Raw genomic sequence first — 24,959 nt, 5'->3', positions numbered from 1 at the left:
TATTTGCAGATGACATGATTATATACACAGAAAACCCCAAGGAATCCTCCAGAAAACTACTGAAACTAATAGAAGAGTTTGGCAGAGTCTCAGGTTATAAAATAGACATACAAAAATCACTTGGATTCCTCTACATCAACAAAAAGAACACCGAAGAGGAAATAACCAAATCAATACCATTCACAGTAGCCCCCAAGAAGATAAGATACTTAGGAATAAATCTTACCAAGGATGTAAAAGACCTATACAAAGAAAACTACAAAGCTCTACTACAAGAAATTCAAAAGGACATACTTAAGTGGAAAAACATACCCTGCTCATGGATAGGAAGACTTAACATAGTAAAAATGTCTATTCTACCAAAAGCCATCTATACATTTAACGCACTTCCGATCCAAATTCCAATGTCATATTTTAAGGGGATAGAGAAACAAATCACCAATTTCATATGGAAGGGAAAGAAGCCCCGGATAAGCAAAGCACTACTGAAAAAGAAGAAGAAAGTGGGAGGCCTCACCTTACCCGACTTCAGAACCTATTATACAGCCACAGTAGTCAAAACAGCCTGGTATTGGTACAACAACAGACACATAGACCAATGGAACAGAATTGAGAACCCAGACATAGATCCATCCACGTATGAGCAGCTGATATTTGACAAAGGACCAGTGTCAATTAACTGGGGAAAAGATAGCCTTTTTAACAAATGGTGCTGGCATAACTGGATATCCATTTGCAAAAAAATGAAACAGGACCCATACCTCACACCATGCACAAAAACTAACTCCAAGTGGATCAAAGACCTAAACATAAAGACTAAAACGATAAAGATCATGGAAGAAAAAATTGGGACAACCCTAGGAGCCCTAATACAAGGTATAAACAGAATACAAAACATTACCAAAAATGATGAAGAGAAACCCGACAACTGGGAGCTCCTAAAAATCAAACACCTATGCTCATCTAAAGACTTCACCAAAAGAGTAAAAAGACCACCTACAGACTGGGAAAGAATTTTCAGCTATGACATCTCCGACCAGCGCCTGATCTCTAAAATCTACATGATTCTGTCAAAACTCAACCACAAAAAGACAAACAACCCAGTCAAGAAGTGGGCAAAGGATATGAACACACATTTCACTAAAGAAGATATTCAGGCAGCCAACAGATACATGAGAAAATGCTCTCGATCATTAGCCATTAGAGAAATGCAAATTAAAACTACGATGAGATTCCATCTCACACCAGCAAGGCTGGCATTAATCCAAAAAACACAAAATAATAAATGTTGGAGAGGCTGCAGAGAGATTGGAACTCTCATACACTGCTGGTGGGAATGTAAAATGGTACAACCACTTTGGAAATCTATCTAGCGTTATCTTAAACAGTTAGAAATAGAACTACCATACAACCCAGAAATCCCACTCCTAGGAATATACCCTAGAGATACAAGAGCCTTCATACAAACAGATATATGCACACCCATGTTTATTGCAGCTCTGTTTACAATAGCAAAAAGTTGGAAGCAACCAAGGTGTCCATCAACGGATGAATGGGTAAATAAATTGTGGTATATTCACACAATGGAATACTACGCATCGATAAAGAACAGTGACGAATCTGTCAAACATTCATAACATGGAGGAACCTGGAAGGCATTATGCTGAGCGAAATGAGTCAGAGGCAAAAGAACAAATATTGTATAAGACCACTATTATAAGATCTTGAGAAATAGTAAACCTGAGAAGAACACATACTTTTGTGGTTACGAGGGGGGGAGGGAGGGAGGGTGGGAGAGGGTTTTTTATTGATTAATCAGTAGATAAGAACTGCTTTAGGTGAAGGGAAAGACAACACTCAATACCTGGAAGGTCAGCTCAATTGGACTGGATCAAAAGCAAAGAAGTTTCCGGGATAAAATGAATGCTTCAAAGGTCAGCGGAGCAAGCGTGGGGGTCTGGGGAACATGGTTTGCGGGGACTTCTAAGTCAATTGGCAAAATAATTCTATTATGAAATCATTCTGCATCCCACTTTGAAATATGGCGTCTGGGGTCTTAAATGCTAACAAGCGGCCATCTAAGATGCATCAATTGGTCTCAACCCACCTGGAGCAAAGGAAAATGAAGAACACCAAGGCCACAGGACAACTAAGAGTGCAAGAGACAGAAAGGGCCACATGAACCAGAGACCTACATCATCCTGAGACCAGAAGAACTAGTTGGTGCCCGGCCACAATCGATGACTGCCCTGACAGGGAGCACAGCAGAGGACCCCTGAGGGAGCAGGAGATCAGTGGGATGCAGACCCCAAATTCTCATAAAAAGACCAAACTTAATGGTCTGACTGAGACTGGAGGAATCCCGGCGGCCATGCTCCCCAGACCTTCTGTTGACACAGGACAGGAACCATCCCCGAGGACAATTCATCAGACATGAAAGGGACTGGTCAGCGGGTGGGAGAGAGATGCTGATGAAGAGTGACCTAATTATATCAGGTGGACACTTGAGATTGTGTTGGCAACTCTTGTCTGGAGGGGGGATGGGAGGATAGAGAGGGAGGGAAGCCGGCAAAATTGTCAAGAAAGGAGAGACTGAAGGGGCTGACTCAAGAGGGGGAGAGCAAGTGGGAGTAGGGAGTGAGATGTATGTAAACTTATATGTGACAGACTGATTGGATTTGTAAACGTTCACTTGAAGCTTAATAAAGTTATTAAAAAAAAAAAAAAAAAGCAAAGATGTCACTTAAAGTACTAAGGTGCTCCTGACCCAGCCCATGATGTGGACAATGAATAGGGAAGACTGAAGAAGAATTGATACCTTTGAATTAAGGTGTTGGTGAAGAATATTGAGTATACCATGGACTGCCAGAAGAATGAGCAAATCTGTCTTGGAAGAAGTACAACCAAAATGCTCATTAGAAGTGAGGATGGGGAGACTTCGTCTCACAAACTTTGGACTTATCATCAGGAGGGACCAGTCCCTGGAGAAGGCCATCATATTTGGTGGAGTAGAGGGTCAGTAAAAAAGAGGAAGATCCTCAACTAGATGGATTGACTCAGTGGGCACAACAATGGGTTCAAGCATAACAATGATTGTGTGGATGGCGTAGGACCAGGCAGTGTTTCGTTCCATTGTACTTAGGGTCATCATGAGTCAGAACCGATTGCAGGCACCTAACAACAACAACAGCTGCTCCAGGGGAAAAAGTGGCATTCTGCTTTCGTAAAGATTACTGCTTTGCAAACCCTATGGGGCAGTTCTATTCTGTCCAGTAGTGTCTCTATGAGTCCAAATCAACTCGACCATGGTGGGTTAATCTTTACGGGACGGAGACTGTCACATCTTTCTCCCTCATAGCAGCTGCTGGGTTCAAATCGCAGACCATCTGGTGAGAAGCTGGATGTTCTAACCACTGCTTGAGCCACCGGAACAAGTACAATTGTATCGTTTATTAGAGATCAGTTAACTCTGAACCAATTTCCTCCTTCAGAGGAGGAGATGCTTGAGTTGGGACAGGAAAGATGGGTAGAAGTTGAACAATTTCAACTGCATGTGACACAAGTAATTGGTTGTTTTGAAAGTTCAAAATAACCATTGGGTGAAGCTACTTATAAAAGCACACCAATTAGGAAGGCTTAAGCTGCAAGTGGAGGCCTGGTGGCGCAGTGTTTAAGAGCTCAGGCTGCTTACCAAAAGATCGGCAGTTCAAATCCACCAGCTGCTCCCTGGACACCCTATAGGGCAGTTCTACTCTGTCCTATAGCGTCACTATGAGTCAGAATTGACTCAGTGGCAACAGGAAACAGGGTAAGCTGCAAGTAGCAAAACCTCAGACACAAAATTGCTTTAATAACGGAATTGATTACTTGTGTGTGTGTGTGTGTGTGTGGACATAACAGAAATTGCTGAAGTAAAGTTGTCTTCAGTTCTTCCCACTTTTTTGGTTTGTCATTATGACGTTTGACTTCATCTTTAGGTTGATAATACAATGGCTGCATCAGTTCTAAATATCCTTTAAAGACAGGAAATGTGAAGAGAAAGAAGAGGGACCATCTCTCCTTCTGGCTTTCTCCTAAGACTGAGGAAAATATGGGAGCCAGAAACTCGAGTTTCCTTTTGGTCTCATGAGCCAACTGAGCTTTAAAACAGGCCACAGGATTAATTTCAGAATCAACCAATGGCAGGGGAATAGAAACAACAAGAATAGTTAAACTAAAGGAGACTTTTGTAACACTACCCCACAGGCAAATATGCCTGGCCAACTATATTTGCTACCCTTCAAGCACTGAGTGTGTGTACATCTAGACTCAGCAAAACAAACTCTAGTTTGAACATCACATCTGAGTGTACCGTCAATGGCTGGAGCACCTATTCCAAGCATGGGTCAGTTTCCTGAAATCGCCTGTAAGGTTTTTGCTTGCCTTGTTTTGCCCTTCAGATATTTTAATAACTCTGCTCTACCTATAAATATCTCACATAAGACGATTTCCTCTTTATGTGTTTCATTAAAAAATATATATATTTATACCACTTAAGTTATAACTTTCCCATGCCAAACCATCAACCTCTTTTTCATCTTGTCTACAAAGAGGTGATTTGAATAAATATTTCTCTGAATTGAAAGAATATTTGACATGAGGCTGATAATAGTATGAATATTCTTCCTGTTGTCACTCTCACCCTAACTTTCCAGCCATCCTCAAAACAACTGGAATTCAAAGCTGTGATGTAAATCCATAGACCCTGAAAAGAATCCTTCTTAGTAAACTCAGCACCTGCAAAGTTCGCTTCTATTGGGCTGCAGAGGGTGATTTCAGAAATAATGTGCCAGAGATTTAAGGTTTCAGCTGCCTTTTTTTTCTTTTAGAATGCACATATCAAAGCACCATGTTTCTCCCCAAAAATTCCCCAATTTTTCCCTCACGAGTTCAAGTGGTTTCTTTTAACATCAAGATTACTTTGTAAGCCTAAAAGATAAATTTTTCAGTCATTAACTCTACCCCCTTTTTAGGGCTTAAATCACAAACCACCAACCAATGAGAATTGTCACCTTTCTTCTCAGTCCTCAATTACCCTTGATTAACAACAATGATAATATTAATAATACCCCACACCTAGGCATTTCAGTTACATTAACTAATATCAATCCATCAACCCTGCAAGGAAGGGAAGGGAAGATGTTTTAATGAAGAGGATACTCTAGTACTGTGACTTACCCAAACAGAAAAGAGCTGAGCTGGATCAAGCAAGGATGTGCTAGTCTTCAGTAGGAAAACACTTCAACCAGGTGTTCATTAGACATTTGTTGGGATGTTCCTTCAGAGTTGACTCAGCATTTGTACTTAAAAAGGCTGACCTCTATTAAAAATTGTCTCCATTGCACATGAAATATTTACCAGGTGAACTTTGGGTGTAAATCTCTTTGCTAGAAGCTATAATCACTGACACAAATTCAACTTTACATACTAATTTTCTGTTTCTTAATTTGGAGGTAAATAAAATGAGTCAGATGTTGGTGCCTAGAATCTTCGGTCTTGCTGCTGCCCATTGGCCATTTCATAAGAGTCACATGATAAAGATGTTCTTTAAAGGAAGGTACAGGAAACCCAGCAATGCCTAGATTTCTTTGGCTTTCAGTTGTGAGTGCCTCTTCTCAGCAAGCTTTCCATGATGGTTGAGCCCTTCTTGGGAACCTGGAAGCTGGTCTCCAGTGAAAACTTTGAGGATTACATGAAAGAACTGGGTGAGAAATGCTATCGTAGTATTTGCAAACAGGCAACTCATTCTGTGACATGGTTAGGCTTGCACTTTACAATGAATTTTCCTACAAGTCTTTCTTTCTTTTGTAATCCTAGGGCATATTCGTATGAGACTAATTTAGATTATGTGTCTTTTTTAATTCCTAGTAATGATTTCCTCCTTTTGGAATACTAGGCTCCTATATGCCTTTCTTCAGTCATAATCTATATTTTTAGGACCATTTATTGTTTATAAAAATGTTTTATCTAAACTCCTTGGTAGAGTCTCTTTTTATCTTTATCATTACATCAAATAGCCTTTTCTAGGTTAAAATTAATAGGTGGCTATCACTATCTGTAATTAAATTTGTCGATTAAATTCGTTTCAGGGTTTGCTTTAAGTTGAAAAGTTTCAGAGTAATAACAAATAAAATTTCTTGGTTAATTTTAGAATTCTGCTACATGTGGGAGATATTAAAAAAACAGAATTTTGAAGAATTTTGAATTTTGATAGAAGTAATAGAACATTTATATTCATTAACTATCCCACCACTGGCTATTTTTCAGAAGTATAAGATTTTTTTGGGGGGGGGGGTTAAACTTTACCTATCCTTTTTCTGTTATTTAAGTTGAAAACTTAACAATCAATTTATATTACTTGAGTCTATAACCATTGGAGTGCCAGAGGCACTAGTGGTTAAGAGCTCAGCTACTTACCAAAACGTTGGAAGTTTGAATCCACCAGCCACTCCTTGGAAACCCTATGGAGGCAGTTCTACTGTGTCCTATAGGGTTGCTATGATGGGTTTTTGGTATATCAGTTAAACCTTTTTTTTTTTTTTTTACTAATTACTAGCAGAACGGTAATTATTTAATACTTTCCATGCTTATGGTAGAACATACTTGCAGTAATAAACTGTATACAAAGTCAAGGGTTTTTTTAATTTTTTTTTTTTTTACCTTAGTTGAATTCATCAATGGATCCCTACAATTATTAGTAACGTGTTTGCTATTCTAGGGAACCACACAGCAATGCCTCATACTCTTCATAAAAGGTTAATGTACTTATAAATGATATGTGTTCCTCTTTCATAATAATTGTTAATTTCTCAGACAGTAATATGAAACATGGATGACCCTGCTGGTATTTGAAATACTGGTAGCATAGCTTCCAGCACCACAGCAACACACAAGCCTCCATAGTGCAAGGAGACATACAAGTGGTATTTCAGATACCAGCAGGGTCACCCATGGTGGACAGGTTTCGGCAGAGCTGCCAGATTAAGACAGTTTCTAGGAAGGACCTGGTGGTTTACTCCTAAAAAAAATGACCATAAAAATTTTATGACTAGCAGTGGAACACTGTAAGGTATACTGCGGGAATATGAGCCTCTCAGAATGTAAGACACTCAAAACGCGACTGGGGAAGAGCTGCTGCCTCCAAGTAGAGTCAACCTTAATGAAGTGGGTGGAGTCAAGCTTTCAACTTTCATTTGCTCTTGTAGCATGACTCATAATGAAAAGAAACAGCAGCAAACATCCATTAATTATCAGAGTGTGGAATGTACAAAGTATGAATCTAGGAAAATTGGAAGTCATCAAAAAGGAAATGGAGCACATAAACATCGATATCCTAGGCATTAGTGAGCGAAAATGGAGTGGTCTACTATGCTGGGGATGACAAATTGAAGAGGAAAGGTGTCACATTCATTGCCAAAAATAACAGTTCAAGATCTATCCTGAAGTGCAAAGCTGTCAATGATAGGTTAATATCCATATGCCTACAAGAAAGACCAGTTAATACAAATATTATTCAAATTTACGGATCAACCACAAAGGCCAAGGACAAAGAAATTGAAGATAACTCCTGCAGTCTGAAAACTGATCAAATATGCAATCCAGATGCATTGATAATTACTGGTGAGAAATGCAAAAGTTGGAAACAAAGAAGGATCGGTAGTTGGAAAATATGATCTTGATGATAGAAATGACTCTGGAGAACGCATGATATTATTTTGCAAGAACAACGACCTCTTCATTGGATAAAGTTTTTTTCAACTTATCTACATTTGTGGAAAGAGAGGATGGAGAAGCTCAATATCATCAGTCAGAACAAGGCCAGAGGCCAACTGCGGAACAGACCATCGATTGTTCATATGCAAATTCCAGTTGAAGTTGAAGAGAATTAGAACAAGTCCAAGAGAGGCAAAGTATGACCTTGATTATAACCCACTTGACTTTAGAGACCATTTCAAGAACAGATATGACACATTGAACACTAACGACTGAAGATCAGACAAGCTGCGGGTTGACATCAAGGACATCATACATGAAGAAAGCAACAGGTCATTAAAAAGACAGGAAAGAAAGAGAAGATCAGAACAGATGTCAGAAGCGACTCTGAAACTTGCTCTTGAATGTAGGGTATCTAAAGTGAACAGAAGAAATGACGACATAAAAGAGCTAAATGGAAGATTTCAAAGGGCAGTGTGAGAAGACAAACCAAATTATTTTAATGAAATGTGCAAAAACCTGGAGTTAGAAAACCAAAAGGGAAGAACACAGTCAGCATTTCTCAAGCTGAAAGGACTGAAGAAAAAATTCAAGCCTTGAGTTGCAGTATTGAAAGATTCTGTGGTCTAAATGAGAAACCCTGGTGGTGTAGTGGCTAAAAGCTATGGCTGCTAACCAAAAAGTTGGCAGTTCAAATCCACCAGGCGCTCCTTGGAAACCCTATGTGGCAGTTCTACTCTGTCCTATAGGGTTGCTATGAGTTGGAATCGACTGTACACAACAGGTTTGGTTTTCTGGTCTAAATACTGAAAGATGCAGGAAGCATCAAAAGAAGGGAATGCCCAAGGTCACTGTACCAAAGAGAAATGGTCAACATTTGACCATTTTAGGAGGTAACATATGATCAGAATGGGTAGTATTGAAGGAAGAAGTCCAGGCTTCACTGAAGGCATTGGTGCAAAACACAGTTCCAGGAATTAATAGAATACTAACCGAGATATTTCAACAAATGGACGCAATGCTGGAAGTGCTTACTCGTCTAGGCCAAGAAATTTGGAAGATATCTACCTGGCCAACCTACTGAAAGAGATCCATATATGTGCCCATTTCAAAGAAAGGTGACTCAACAGGATTTGGAGATTATAGAACAATGTCACTAATATGATAATATCACACACAAGTAAAATTTTGCTGAAGATAATTTAAAAACATTTGCAGCAGAACATCAACAAGAAACTGCCAGAAATTCAAGCTGGATTCAGAAGAGGACATGTACCTAACAAGGGATATTATTGCTGATATCAGATGGATCTTGGCTAAAAACAGAGAATACCAGAAAGATGTTTACCTGTGTTTTTTTAACTATGCAAAGGCATTCAACTGTGCAGATCATAACAAATTATGGGTAACATTGCCAAGAGTGGGAATTTCAGAACACTTAATTATGCTCATGAGGAACCTGTACATATACCAAGAGGCAGTCCTTTGAACAGAACAAGGGGATACTGCATGGTTTGAAATCAAGAAAGGTGTATGTCAGTGTTGTATCCTTTCACCATACTTATTCAATCTGTATAATGAGCAAATAATCTGCGAAGCTGGACTATATGAAGAACGGGGCATCAGGATTGGAGGAAGACTCATTAATAACCCATCATACGCAGATGACACAACCTTGCCTCCTGAAAGTGAAGAGGACTTAAAGCACTTACTCATGAAGATCAAAGACTACAGCCTTCATTATGGATTACACCTCAACATAAAGAAAACAAAAATCCTCACAACTGGACCAATAAGTGATGTCATGATAAAAGGAGAAAAGATTAAAGTTGTCAAGGATTTCATTTCACTTGGATCCACAACCAATGCCCATGGGAGCAGCAGTCGAGAAATCAAATGACACATTGCATTGGGCAAACGTGCAGCAAAAGACCTCTTTAAAGTGTTAAAAAGCAAAGATGTCACTTTGAGGACTAAGGTGCACCTGACTCAAGCCATGGTATTTTCAATCACTTCATATGCATGCGGAAGCTGGACAGTGAATAAGGAAGACAGGAGAAGAGTTCATGCTTTTGACTTATGGTGTTGGCGAAGAATATTGAATACACCATGGAGTACTAGCAGAATTAATAAATCTGTCTTAGAAGAAGTACAACCAGAATGCTCCTAAGAAGGGAGGATGGTGAGACTTTGTCTCATGTACTTTGAATATGTTATCTGGAGGGACCAGTCCCTGGAGAAGGACATAATGCTTGGTAAAGTAGGGGACCAATGAAAAAGGAAGACCCTCGATGAGATGGATTGACATAGTGGATGCAACTATTGTAAAGACGGTGCAGGTCTAGGTGGTGTTTTGTCCTCTTGTATGTAGGGTTGCTATGAGTCAGAACCGATTCGACAGCACCTAACAACATGAACAATATGCAACATGTTTCTCTATCTCTTCATGGACTCTTATACTCACATGTTTTGAGTTTAGATTTGAGGGCATATAAGAAAGTTGGGGCTTATGACAAGAGTGGCACTTTTTTTGATTGGGAGAGAGAATTAGGCATAGTGCAAAGAGGAATAACAGTTAGCCTCTACCGAGCACCTACTACATGCCAGTACTGTTCTTTTAGTTAACCCCCTAACACACTTATGAGGTAAGTACCGTAATTATTCTCTTTTTTCTAAAAGAAAGCTGAAAGTTAGAGAAGGTAAGTGACATGTCCAAGCCACTAAGTGGCAAAGCTGGAGGCCCAAGTGTTTACCACCTTACTCTTCTGTGGGTGCTACGTTTCTAACACTGCTTCTCTGCAGTCAGACGCTTCATGTCAGTTCCACAACCTGAAGGTGAAATAGAATTGGAAATCAAGGGAGAAAGGGGAGTCAGCTCTTCTGTTCAGTATTGTCGGAATTACGTTTGATGATAGAAAATCCCCAGCCAGAAGAAAAGTGCCAGACGCAAAACAAAATTGTCCAGTTTGCCTGCCTCCTCTTTACTCTGCCAGATCTAAGTTTAATCTTCAAATGACAGAGAAGCTTGGACACTGTAAGTCATATTCTTTTTGGTTAAGTTTAGGTAGTTAAAAAGCTGTGTTGCTTTTTTTTTTATTATTATTATTTTTTAATTTGGGAAAGATGGAAAATGCCATAGGCTGGGGATTTAGAAAGCTTGTATTTAAATCCCAGCTCTGCTATTTATTAGACGCATAACCCAGAAGAAGCCTCTCTACCTCCCTGGGACACCATGTACCCATCTCTAGAATGAGGATAATAACATCCCTGTACTGTTATTGTAATACTCCACTTGATAACCTGGAAGGCACCATATAAATGTACGTTATTATTGTCAGGTCTCAGGGGTCTCTTTCATGAGCTGTCTGTGAAGGCATAGGATTTTAGGTGAAGGACAAAAGTCTCAAAAAGTGAGTTTAGCTTTTTATAATGTCTAATATAGTCATTAGACATACCTTATGACTGGGAGGATCTGGCTCAGTCCAGAGATCACAGAAAGCATAAACGAAGCTACAGTAAATTATCTAAAACCTCAATGGGGAAAGTATGCATTCTTTTAAAATTGCTTTTCAAACTGCTTGTTAACTATTCTTCCTTAATGACTTGAGGTGTGTTGCCTCCTCTACCTTACAGGAGTGAGCTTTGCTGCCCGGAACCTGGCCGGGTTAGTGAAGCCAACTGTCAGCATCAGTGTCGATGGGGACGTGGTGAGCATCAGAACCGAAAGTTCTTTCAAGAACACTGCGATCTCCTTCAAGCTGGGGGAAGAGTTTGAGGAGACCACAGCAGACAACCGGAAAGTGAAGGTGAGAATTAAATCCTCCTGGTGTTCAACAATCAGGAAAACACTAGAAGGTGGTTATACATGCTATATTCATAGTCTGATAATTTGAGTTTGATTTGTCATCGAGTCAGTTCAAGCTTGATTTGTTGGTTAATGTCTGCACATCTCTAAAATCAGTCCTCTTTGCTGAGTATTTGGAAACCCTGGTGGTGTAGTGGTTAAGTGCTATGGCTGCTAACCAAAGGGTCAGCAGTTTGAATCCGTCAGGTGCTCCTTGGAAACTCTATGGGGCAGTTTTACTCTGTCCTATAGGGTCACTATGAGTCGGAATCGACTCGACTGCAGTAGGTTTGGTTTGGTTTGGTTTTGCTGAGTATTCTGAGAGTCAACAGGGCAAAACATTCAGAATGTTTCCCCCTTTTTTTTTTCTTTCTGATCTCTCTCTGTGATTATATGGAACTGCAGGTAGAACAATCAAGCATAAATAGCTTAGGCGTTGCTTGCGTAGAGAGGAGGGCATTAACTGAATGATCTCTTAAGGCTTCTTCCAATTTGATGTTATTAAATTATGACAAGAACCAAGGTGAGGATTTTGAAGGAAATAATTTCAAAATGGAAATAAAGAGTCGATGTTTAGTCTTGTGTAGGTTAGGGTTTAGTGAATTACTATTTGTAACTGATTCTTCCATGCTTTTATAGAGCATCATAACATTAGACAGTGGCTCGATGATTCAGGTCCAAAAGTGGCTCGGCAAACAGACAACAATCAAAAGACAAATTGTAGATGGAAAAATGGTAGTGGTGAGTTTTCTATAAATTGAAATTTTCGATGCTTCTTTTTGGTATATTTCTTTTTCTGAATTGAAGATTTGTTCTGGGGAGGGAAAAGGAGGACAAGTTTAATCTGTCATCTACCAACTCTAATAGATTCCTCTTCGCTTTTAGGAATGTACCATGAACAATATCGTCAGCACTAGAGTCTATGAAAAAGTATGAAGAAATTGTCTACATCAGTATAACTTGCTCGCTAACAGGAAACTGGTACTTGAAGAAAATATGCCTCGGGGCCAGTGATCAAAAAAAATGTTCCACATAAATTTGCTCAATAAAAGCATCAAATTAAGTGCAGTTTTGCACCTGTGTGACGTTGAGGGTTAGGATCAGTCTGATGAATTTGTGAGGAGAGAAGCTACTTGCCTATGGTGTGATTTTAAGAGCGCTGAAGTCTCCACCCTCTGGCCATCTGACTTCCACAGTCCTTGAGATTGCTCTAATAGAACCGTTCCACTTAGGTTGAGGCAGTCTCTCAAAAAGCCTTCCAATGAAGTTTATGTGTCCTATAGGGTCACTATGAGTTGTAATCAACTCAACAGTAAACGGGTTTGGGCTTTTTTGTTTAGAAGGGGGATGGAATTCCTGGGTGGTGCAAGTGGTTAACGCTGTTGGCTTCTAACCAAAAGATTGGCAGTTTGAGTCCACCTAGAGGTACCTCAGAAGAAAGGCCTGGCCATCTACACCCCAAAAATCATCCATTGAAAACCCTATGGATCAAATTCTACTCTGACCCACATGGGGTCTCCATGAATCAGAACTGACTCGATGGCAACTGGTTCAGTAGGGGATATATTATAATTATTGGAACCTACTTTGGGCAGCACGAATGCTAAAAACCAATATTGCTGATTTTTTATTTTTGCAGAAGACTGGACCTGCCAAAAGTTGATCGATAGATAATAGGTAGATAGATGATAGGTAGTACACAAAATAGAGCTTGGACATTATACATTGTGGTTGGGTTGTTACAGAACAATATTTAAAACAATCATTGTCTCACCTATAAATTCATTTAAAATAATAAAGTAACTGCCTCCGTCACCACTTTTACAACGTAGCCTTTGCAAGATGACATTTTATTCAATGCCAGTTCAGAATTCTTAAATGCCTAATGAGTCACAATCGACTTGATGGCAACGGGTTTGGGTTTTGGGTTAATAAGAGTATAATTGTTAGAGCTACATCAGGTGCCTAATAGTTTCACCAAGTGCTGTTGCTAGGAATGGGTGCTCTCAGGGTTTAGAACAAAACAGAATAATGTAGGTAAAATTAAAGGGTAAAGCCTAAAAGACTAAGGGCATTCATGGCAGAGGGAGGAGAAAAGGAGAAAGAGAGCAAATGGTATAGATAATCATAGTGCACCTTAAAATAGATAGCCATTGGTCAAAATATGCCCTGAGGGTTATGTTTAAGATGTGGACTATAGTAGAATATCAGTGTAATTTGTCATCCAAAGTGGGTGAGAAATGAAAACGGACACAATTAACAACTACACCCGGACAACAGGCAAACATTGACACTGTTTTAGGCAAACTGCTATATATAGTCACTTTAGTGAGGGTCACTATAAGTCGAAATCGACTAGACATCAACAGTTTGGTTTTGGTTTTTTTAGTGAGGGTGGAACTGAAGGTAATATACAAAAGGACTAAAGCATAGGGTTGGGGAATGACAGGCCAAGGAAGGGATCAAGGGCTGTCATATGTAAATCCTGAAGGCTGGTGAGCATTCAGCTGCACCAGAAATGATAGGCATGGTAGTAGCCGCGTAGCTGCCTGGTATAGGCAGGAGGGTCATCCTCATATGACTTGTCCTTCTCCTTCCTACAGGACTCAAGTATGTACACAACACAGTAGCACTTGCTCTCCAGAAATCAAAGAAGTTTTTAGCTACCAAGATGGTGGCCTGTGCACAAAGGGAGAGCATGCCAATGGCCCTGTAATCAGAAGACATTCTGCGTGACGGGCTGGAGATGACAGGCCCTCCAGCATCTCCTCAGAGTAGGGGTCGAAGCAATATCCACAGCCATTAGGAAGATGGAATCACTCAAATAACGTAGTAAACTTAACAATTTAAATAAGTAATAACTTAAAGAAAGAACTAGGCACTTACTTCTTTAAATCCTTGACTTTAATTTATTACTTTAATTCTTTAATTAAGAAAAAAATAATACAGTTCTGAATTTTCAGACTTGTTTCCCTTCTCATAAACATCATAGCTCTAAGTACAGTCTGAATGAGAAACAAAGCCCTGAATATTTAGGAGGTAGAATAAAGCATACTACTCCTGAGGAAATAATTTACTCACTCATTCACCAAGTTCTTAGTCAGGGACCACAATGTGTCTGACAAGTGTTGGCTGCTGGAAATATAGCAATGAATTAAATAGAGAAGGTCCCTACCTTTGTGGCATTCACAGCTGCCTTTTGGTGTTTTGGGTGGTACAGACATCTTGAAACCCGAATTTTTTTTTTTTTTAATTCTCAGTCAACCCCCCCCCGCCGCAAAAAAACCTGCTGCCATTGAGTTTATTCCAACTCATAGTGACCTCATGTGACATAGTAGAAAAAGTAAACGATAGCATGTTATATTGGCCAAATTGTATGAAGCTTGTAGAAGAAGGATAATAATGAAACTTTTCTTTACAAAATGTTGGGCTATAAAAAGCCATTATTTATCTACTTTCCAAAAGGGTTTGGAAAAAACAAGAGTAAGAATAGTTTTTATAAGCTCCACAAATTTTTTTTTTTTTGGAATATTTTTAGTCTGAAGAGCTTAATAACAAATCATTATATTTCAAATCTATACTGAAGCTTGTAGGAAAGTCTTAAATATCCAAAGATCAATCATGCTAAAGTCATCATTAATATTATTATTCGAGAATAATTCACCTGATTTGCTTTTTGGCTATCTATTAGTATTTAACAAATCACTTGAAAAAAACAAGATTTATTTTGAACATTCTTAGTAGCATATGATTTTTATACTTCTTATAAAAATGCAAAAACCATAAAGATCATGCTTTTCTCCACTGGTGTAAAAATAGTACCTCTGGCAACTACTCAAACCAGGGCAAAATTCTTTTAGCTGGCTTTGAGTTTTTGAGAAGTGCTTAGGAATAGATTCCAAGGGTAATTGCCAAAATAAATGGAAAATGAGATTGAAGCATTGGGACAGTCCTCAAGTTGCAGGTTAAAATTTCTGTTTTGAACATTTAGGAGAAAAATATAGTCAGCCTATCCACTTCAAAGTCCGGTATCCAGGCCTGGTGTCATCTTTTCCAGCAAGGTGGAAAGGATCATCTAACCACCAGCCCCACGATAGAACCAGAATTGTCTGTTCCTCTGAGATGCACTTCAGTGAAGGGAAGTGGGGTTGAGAACTAGTTGGAACGGGCTTGTTCCTGCTTCTGCCTTTGACAGCTGTGTGAGTTTGTGCCAACTGCTTAACCTCATTAGTCTTCTCCTTTGTAGGGCGGAGAATACCTGCTTCAGAAGGTTGCGGTGAGGGTAAATGAGAGACCTTACACAACCAACCTGGCACAGGAAACTGCTCAAGTCTTCTTATTTCTCCAGAGCCCCCTCCCTGATTATAAGGCAATTTGAATTCAAAGAGCAGGAACAATGTAACTGGAGACATGGGCACTGAAACAGTGAGCACAACAAGTTGAAGCAGAAGTGTGTTTCAGCAGATGTAAACTTTCAGCAGGGTCTTGAAACAACTAATTAGTTAGAAATAAGTTGTGATGAAAATGAGCAGTGAAAATAAATCCTGATTTCCTTTGTAAAATATAGCCCAGATTTTAGTACATGCTTACATGTACCTGAATGGCGCAAACGGTTTACACTGGACTACTACCAAAGGTTGAGAGTTCAAACCCACCTAGCAGGGCTGCAGAAGAAAGGCCTGGTGACCTACTTCTGTAAAGATTACAGCCAAGAAAACCCTATGGAGCAGCCCTACTCTGTAACACATGAAGTTGTAATCCACTCCACAGCAGTAAGGTTTTTTTTTTTTTTAGTGTTAAAATACCTATATTCGAAACGTAAGTTAAAAAGCAATTCCACAAAGGCTATCATTTTTGGTCATCAGAACAACTAACATTTTACAGATAATCAAACTGCAACTCAAGAGTCATCCATCTAGTAACTGATAAAGAGCAAATCAGAGCTTACTCCGAGCTCATTCTTGCCTTCTATCTTCTTACACTGAGAAATAATGTCAGAAACCTGTGTGCCAAGATTCAAATGCCACCGTGACAGCACTGGCTAGGTGCCCACTAGCAACAGAGCTATTGCTGGGAAGAGACTGCATGCCAGGATCTGCACTGCCCAGCCCTCCTGCATCTTGTCAGGACCATGGGACTAATTCTTGTGTTGGAATCTGCAAGTGGGAAATGATGCGTGCCACTTCGGGACCAAGACAGTTAAGAGGCAAATGCTACCTTCTTTAGCCCCTCAACCCTGTTTGCTTGGAGGAGGTGGCTCTGAAACCCTAGGGGATGTCGGGTCACAAGAAGAATGGATCCGAGGCCTCTGAGTCACTTCATGGAAGAAATCTGCTCGCAGACCAAGAATGCCTGGACTGGACTAGTCACTAGCAAGAAATAAACTTCTGGGTTAAGGCATTGAAATTTTGGAGTTTACTGCAGCAGACAGTATTACACAAACTGTGTCGGTGTGAAATCTAAGAGGTTGCATTTTTACAGTGTATCCCCAGTCATGAGCATGTTATAGGCTGGAATTTAACTACAAAAACAAATAAAACAAGCCAGTTGCTGTCGAGTCAACTCCTACTTATGGTGACCCCATGTGTGTCAGAGCAGAGCTGCGCTCCACAGGGTTTTAAATGTCTTTTCTTCCGACGTGCCTCTATGTGGACTCAAACCTCCAGCCTTTGAATTAGCAGGCAATCATGTTAACTGTTTGCACCACCCAGGGACTCCTTAGCTAAAAAACTAGTTCTCAATCGTTTGGAGGGATAAAGCATGGGCTGTGAATACAATTTGATGTAATATACTATTATTATGAAAATAATATTATAATGGATATAATAAACCATAACTTAAACGTGAATTTATTCTCTGATCTACATTTACCAAGATGCAAAATTTACAAAAAAAAAAAGTTTATGTGTAAATTACTCTTTCTGTCAAAGCTTTTATACATTTTTAATTGTGGATACCATTTTATAAGGACATAATCAAGGTAATAAAGTAGGAAACAAAACAGGTGACCTGAATAACACATGATTAGAAAACCACCTAAATATTTATGAGTTTATCTTTGTTTCTTATGAAATGAAGCTACACACACACACTTTTTTTTGCTATGCTTTGCAAGAAAGTAATTTCTTTCTTAAGGGAGTCCTTTTTCCCCTCAGCAGGAAGGAAGCAGATGGCTGAGTCCTACAAAATGTCTCCTACAGCTCTCTCTGCTAATATCTGAGAAGTACAACCTACTTTGATGCTGTTAATGTCACTTTCTCTCTGCGAGGAAATGCAAATGGAGCAGAAAACCTGTGGGAAGCTCAGTGTGCTCTAATGGGTAAAGAGAGGAACTGAAATGCAGAAATCCTACCATCCATCTATTCCCTCCCCAGTGAATGAACAACTTCAATTCTCAGGTGCTCTATTAGGAATAATGGTGTGAAATCTCAGACTAGCCTTAGGAAAAGCCATGTGTATTAGGCTCTAGCAAAAACAAAGTTAATTGCATTGTTAAGAGGCATCACAGACTACTTCTTCCCTCTCTTTATTGTCATTCCATTAAAGAAAAGCTATCAACTACCTTTGGGGCAGCATAAATGCAATAGTCACCATAGCAACCAAAGACCAGTATCCACTAATGGCTGAGAAGATAACAAGACATGGTTTGCATTAAGAAAGCAATTTTAATCTTGGCATTGTTAAATTTAGAGAAAAAGACTTAAAACAGGAAAGAGAGGGATATCAGGTTAAAGTGCCATTGTCACTTTCTGCCAAACGGTTGTCTGGGAGGGATATTAGATGCCCTGGTGGCTGACTTCTGAAAATAAATCGGATCCTCCATCTCATGTCATCTGGTGTCTAAGAAATTCCCCCAGGTATCTTTCTACATAGTAATGGACAACTGGCTCTTGAATGGTATTCTCATGGCCTCCATCTGCAAACTGTAGAAAATAATAATTGGAGCCATTTTGTATGCTTTGGAATGTTTGCTTAATGTCTATCTCCCTAACTAGAGTATAAGGACCATGAGGGCAAGAATTGTTTCTGTGTTAGTCACCATATTACCTCGACGCTACCACAGTGCAATAGATACGTGTGAAATAAGGGTCTGTATTCCTGCAGGTGAGCATGTGTACAACAAATCTTGGAATTATCTGCCATGTACTTTTCCTAGTGTCACAACAAGTTCTTGTCATCCTGGACCTAGAAAGAAGCACCTGCTTTCGCCACTGACTAAAGGAAGGACCAAATGAAGAAGTGGGTATTAAAAAAGTATTTTCAAACTTAGATATGACTCCAAAGCCTGCGCTATTTCCATGTCTTCAAACAAACAAACAAACCCGCCGCCATCAAGTAGCTTCTGACTTACAGTGACCCCTTGTGTTACAGAGTAGAAGAGCTCCATCGCGGTTTTTTGGCTGTAATCTGTACGGAAGCAGATCAACAAGTCTTTCTTCCAAAGTACTGCTGGGTGAGTTCAAATAGTCATCCCTTAGGTTAGTAGTCAAGAGCAAACTGTGTCACCCGGGACCTATCCATGCTTCCAGAGTGTATAAAAAAGGGAAAGAAGAGAGTAAAGAGATGGCAGGGAGGGAGAGGAGAGCAGGAGTTTTGCTTTGGTTTTTAATTTTTGATTAATAGTGTGTATGAACAAATGTAAAAATAATTTGAACTAACCCATTGCCGTCAAGTCGATTCTGACTCATAGCGACCCTATAACAGAGAGTAGAACTGCCATATAGGGTTTGAACTAGGGAGACATTATCTTTCTTCAAAGAGGGTTATGTTTGTTTCTGACTGTTAGCTAAGTTCACCGGCTCTACCCAGATGTAGTTAATTCAATTTTAAGAAATGAGCTGATGCTAGCATGGGTCTGTTCCTTGTTCATCTTCACTCCTATGTTGCAGACTTCCAAAGTCCCAAGCCAAAGCATGATGGTTAACCAGGCCTGTCCCTCATTGTTCCTCTAATCCTGTAGTAATGTCATAAATGGTCCTTAGATTTTCTTGCCTCTCACCTACCTCTTGGAGAATTGGTCTATCCCTAAAGGAACAGCAGTCCCCAGTATTGGGCTTGTCTCTCTGAGCTTTCCTTTTTCTCCCAAAATTTCAACCTTAATTTTTCTCTGCCTTTTATTACTCTGATGTCTTCAAGTTTTTTTTTTTTGCTCAGTTTTTTTGGATGTCTCAGTAGGAAAATTAGTTTAATTTCCTCATCCGCCCTTGCTAGAAGTGAAACGTCTAAGGTGTATTTTTATTATCTTCTCAATTGTTTTTTAAAATGACTGTTTTTATTGGTTATTCCTGCTAGTATTATATAGCATGCCTCTCGTGCTGTCACTTATTATCACAATATTTCTGTTTTACAAATGATTTCAGACTCATCAGAATTAAAAGTTTGTGTTTGAAGACTTTATCAAATCATGGGTAGACTGTAAGCTCCATGAGGGCATGGAATTTTTTTCAGTGATGTATACCCAGCACCTTGAGCAGTGCCTGGAGCTTAGAAGGCTCTCAATAAATATTTTTGCAATCAATGAATGAAAAGAATGGAGTCATATCTTTGGCATCCAAGGACCTTGAAGTCTTTGCTCATTTGCTACATGGTGGTTGATGATCCCCTTTCCAAATACAATCCCTCCCCTGTATCCACAGGAGATTGGTTCCAGGACCCCTGGGTATACCAAAATTCTTGGATACTTAAGTTCCTTATATGAAATGGCAGGTATTTGCATATAACCTACACACATACTCCTGTATACTTTAAATCATCCCAAGATTACTTCTAATACCTAATATAATATAAATGCTATGTAAATAGCTGTTTCCTTATAATTGAAGATTTGCTCTGGAAGGTAGCCTTTCTCTACTCTGAGTTTCTTGAGCTCTTCTGGGAACGGTGATGCTGCCTGGGCATCAGCCAAGGCTGATTCACTCACGATCTTGAAGTTCTTGAGTCTGTAGCACTTTACAGAGGTAGCCAGCCATCCATTACTAGTCTTAAACTCCTTCCTCTTGCTCTCCTTAATTCCTTCACACTTAGCCTTTGAGGGATTGCTTTGATCACTTCATTGCTTTTTAGGAGCCATTGTTTCACAGAAACAAAGGGTGCCCACAACACAAGTAGCTAACAAAGGGCATCTGAGAGGAACCTACAATGCTTAAACAATGAGTGCTGCAGAGAGACTGAGGATGGTGAAATGGCAGGAGACTACAGCAGGGTTTGCCTACACATCACTTCATTTACTTGGATTCGTCATAGAGCTCAATAAGCACAGCAAATGCAAGTTTTGCTTTTTGGAACTTTCTTTTTTTTCCCCCAAATATTTTTGATCCATAGTTGGTTGAATCCATGGATGCAGAACCTTCAGATACAGAGGGCCAACTGTATACAACTGGTTGTAGCTTAAAGACAATATGCATTCCTTGTCTGTTTTGTTTCGATCTCAGGATGTTCTTTACAGTGCATAATTCAAGTAACTCCCATTTACTGTGAGATTTTATATGAGCAACAAATTGCTGGGAGGAGAAGAACTAAACCCACACTGTAGAGACACTATATCCATTTCATAATCAGTTAGTTCAAGTCTAAATATACGGTCACTATGAGTCTGAATCTACTCGATAGCACACAACAACAACAAAATTATAATGTGGTTTTGGTGTTCATTATCAATCTTTTCTCTCTATGACATTGAAGACATTCTTAGCTGGGTGTGACTTAATGTCTCAACACTGGTTCAGTCTGGATCTTCTCTTGTTGCTCTGATCTGTGCCTTTGGCTCATATTATTGCCTTCAGAATCCCATCTTGATCCAAACTCATCTAGTCAATTCCAAGAAGGAAGTCACATACAGTTGCTGATATACTAAAAGTAGAAGGCTCTTTTCTTTTTCTAAAATTGTTTCAAGGTCATATGCTTCCTGCCTTGGCAATATGTAGATCAATGTTTTTGTTTTAAACCCCACTGTTATTTATATGGATCCCTAATGGTGCAGTTTTTAAGAGCTCAGCTACTAACCAAAAGGTCAGCAGTTCGAATCCCCCAGCTGCTCCTTGGAAACCCTATGGAGCAGTTTTACTCTGTCCTATAGGGCCACTATGGGTCAGAATCAACTCAGCAACTGTGGGTTTCAATATAGGAATTGTTGAAAATTCATACAACTCTCCTATACTAGTCCCTCTCAATCCAAGTGCTCAGCTCCAGTGGGAAGACTTAAGAGTCCTTCAAGGATTTAGACAGAAAACTTAACACTGAATAACATACTTCCTAAGAAAAGTTGGCCAACCAACTGGGAAAGATAAATATTTGTACCCATCCCAAAGGAAAGTGATCCAACAGAATGTGTAAATTATTGAACAATATCATTAATATCACACACAAGTAAAATTTGCTGACGAGCATTCAAAAACAGTTGCAGCAGTACATTGACAGGGAACTGCCAGAAATTCAAGCTGAATCTGGAAGAGGCTGTGGAACAAGCGATATCATTGCTGATGTCAGATGGATCCTGGTTGAAAGCAGAGAATACCAGAAAGATGTTTACCTGTGTTTTATTGACTATGCAGAGGCATTCAACCGTGTGGATCATAACAAGTTACGGATAACGTTGTGAAGAATGGGGATTCCAGAACACTTAATTGTGCTCATGGAATCTATACTTAAACCAAGAGGCCGTTATTTGAACAGAACAAGGAGATACAGCATGGTTTAAAATCAAGAAAGGTGTGTGTCAGAGTTGTAACCTTTCACCATACTTAGTCAATCTGTATGCTGAGCAAACAGTGAGAGAAGCTGGATTATATGAAGAAGAATGGGGCATCAGGTTTGGAGAAAGACTCACTAACAACCTGCAATATGCAGATGACACAACCTTGCTTACGGAAAGTGAAGAGGACTTGAAGCACTTATTGCTGAAGATCAAAAACCACAGAATTATGTTGAGGTGTATGGGTTACACCTCAACATAAAGGAAATAAAAACACTCACAACTGGACCAATAAGAAACATCATGATAAATGAAGAAAAGATTGAAGTTGTCAAGGATTTTATTTTACTTGGATCTATAATCAACGCCCGTGGAAGCAGCAGTCAAGAAATCAAACGATGCGTTGCAACAGGCAAATCTATTGCAAAAGATCTCTTCAAAGTGTAAAAAAGCAAGGATGTAACTTTGAGGACTAAGGTGCACCTGACCCAAGCCATGGTGTTTTCAATCGCCTCATATGTATGAGAAAGCTGAACAGTGGATAATGAAGACTGAGCAAGAATTGATGCCTTTGAATTATGGTGTTGGTGAAGAACACTGAATATGCCATGGATTGCCAGAAGAACAAAGAAGTCTGTCTTGAAAGCAGTACAGCCAGAATGCTCCTTAGAAGTGAGAATGGTGAGACCTCACCTCACATACTTTGGACATGTTATCAGAAGGGACCAGACCCTGTAGAAGGACATCATGCTTGGTAGACAGAGGGTCAGAAAAAAAGAGGAAGCCCCTCAATGAGATGGATTGACGCAGTGGCTGCAACAATCGGCTCAAGCACAGCAATAATTGTGAGTATGGCACAGGACTGGGCACTGTTTCGTTTTGTCGTGCATAGGGTTGCTATGAGTCGGAGCCAACTCAAGGGCACCTAACAACATCAACATTAAAGTAGGCCTGAAAAAAAAGTTTTTTGAAGGCACAAATGATATCATCATGCATTTTTATTTGTATTTTTTTTTTTGCATAATTTTTTTAACGTACTTTAGACGAAGGTTTACAGAACAAACTAGCTTCTCATTCAACAAATAGTACACATACTGTTTTGTGACATTGGTTACCAACCCCACAACATGTCAGCACTCTCCCTTCTTAACCTTGGGTTTCCTATTACCAGCTTTCCTGTCCCCTCCTGCCTTCTAGGCCTTGCCCCTGGGCTGCTGTTCCCCTTTAATCTCATTTTGTTTTATGGGCTTGTCTAATCTTTGACTGAAGGAGTGACTTCATTACTGAACTATAAGGGTGTCTGGGGGCCATATTCTCGGGGTTTCTCCAGTCTCTGTCAGACCAGTAAGTCTGGTCTTTGTGTGTGTGTGTTTGTATGCACCCATGCATTTGTGTGAGTTAGAATTTTGGTCTAATTTTGGTTTTTCTCTAGCTCTGTCCAGGACCCTCTATTGTGATCCCTGTCAGAGAAGTCACTGCTGGTAGCCAGGCACCATCTAATTGTGCTTGACCTAGTCTGATAGAGGCTATTGAAATTGCGGTCCATCAGTCATTTGGACTAATCTTTCTCTTGTGTTTTTGGTTTTCTTCATTCTCTGTATGGGGCTGTTCTACCCTGCCTTATAGGGTTGCTATGAGTCAGAATCGACTTGACGACAGTGGGTTTGGTTTGGTTTTTTTGGTCATTCTCCCTTGCTCCAGATGGGGTGAGACCAGTAGAGTGTCTTTGATGGCTGCTTACAAGCTTTTAAGGCCTCAGACGCCACTTGCCAAGGTAGAATGTAGAACATTTTCTTCGTCAACTATGTTATGCCAGTTGAGCTAGAAGTTTCCTGAGACCATGGTCCTCATAGCCCTCAGCCCAGTTATTCAGTCCTTCAGGGAGTTTGTATGTGTCTATGGAGCTTCCATGACCTTCCCTTGGAAAGTTGTGCTGACTTCCCCAGTATTGTGAATTCTCTTACCCTTCACAGAAGTCATCATTCATTTTTATAAAGTGTTTTGGAGAAGAAACACACATTCACTAATCAAAACCCTTTTTAAAAAATAACTGTTTTCTCTGTCCAAGTTCAATATACCCCTCCAGTTACATTCTCTTGGGGCTGGGAGTGGGTTAGCTGGTTAGCTCAGGAATTTTTCTATTTATTGTTTCATGCTCACTTTAAGTTATTCATGCACTAGTAATGTAAGATGAGATTTGGGCCCACAGTATATAATGTTGCATTTTGAGCTGGCTTGTATCCTAACCACATAATTACAATAGCTATGACACAGCATGACACTGGCAAGCTGAGACCTTGAAGCCAATGATTCTATTTGTTATGAGCAAATTGACCAGGAGATATTTTCATTGCTGTGAAAAGTGCCAACCTGTGTACTAAATATAAAAACCTGGGAGGTGGGGCCAAGACGGCAGAGTACTCAGACGCTTCCTGTGGTCCCTCTTACAAAAAAGACCTCAAAAAACAAGTGAATCGATTATGTATGACAATCTAGGAGCCCTGAACATCAAAGGCAAAGTTGAGGAATCAGACTTAGAGGCAGAGGGAGGGAGAGAAAGTTCAGAAGCAGCAAGGAGGTGCCAGACCTGACCCAGCGGGAACTGGCACCCTGCAGGCTGGATCACCTGGCATGCGAGGGAAGGCAAGCAGTGACACACAGGACGCATTTTCC

General features: G+C 39.8%; 1 protein-coding gene across 1 annotated transcript; it reads left to right on the top strand.

Annotated features, from left to right (window-relative positions):
* Positions 1-5,605: 5,605 nt before the first annotated feature.
* Positions 5,606-12,532, top strand: FABP9 (fatty acid binding protein 9). The gene is made up of 4 exons (XM_003408364.2): positions 5,606-5,744; positions 11,386-11,558; positions 12,236-12,337; positions 12,482-12,532. The coding sequence occupies exons 1-4, from the start codon at positions 5,669-5,671 to the stop codon at positions 12,530-12,532; spliced, it is 402 nt and encodes a 133-aa protein (XP_003408412.2). The 5' UTR covers positions 5,606-5,668.
* Positions 12,533-24,959: the final 12,427 nt, after the last annotated feature.

The sequence above is a fragment of the Loxodonta africana genome, chromosome 14, assembly GCF_030014295.1.
Source record: "Loxodonta africana isolate mLoxAfr1 chromosome 14, mLoxAfr1.hap2, whole genome shotgun sequence".
Classification (NCBI taxonomy): Eukaryota; Metazoa; Chordata; class Mammalia; order Proboscidea; family Elephantidae; genus Loxodonta; species Loxodonta africana.
The sequence above is the reverse complement of the archived record's forward strand: the minus strand, read 5'-3'. Positions and strand labels throughout refer to the sequence as shown.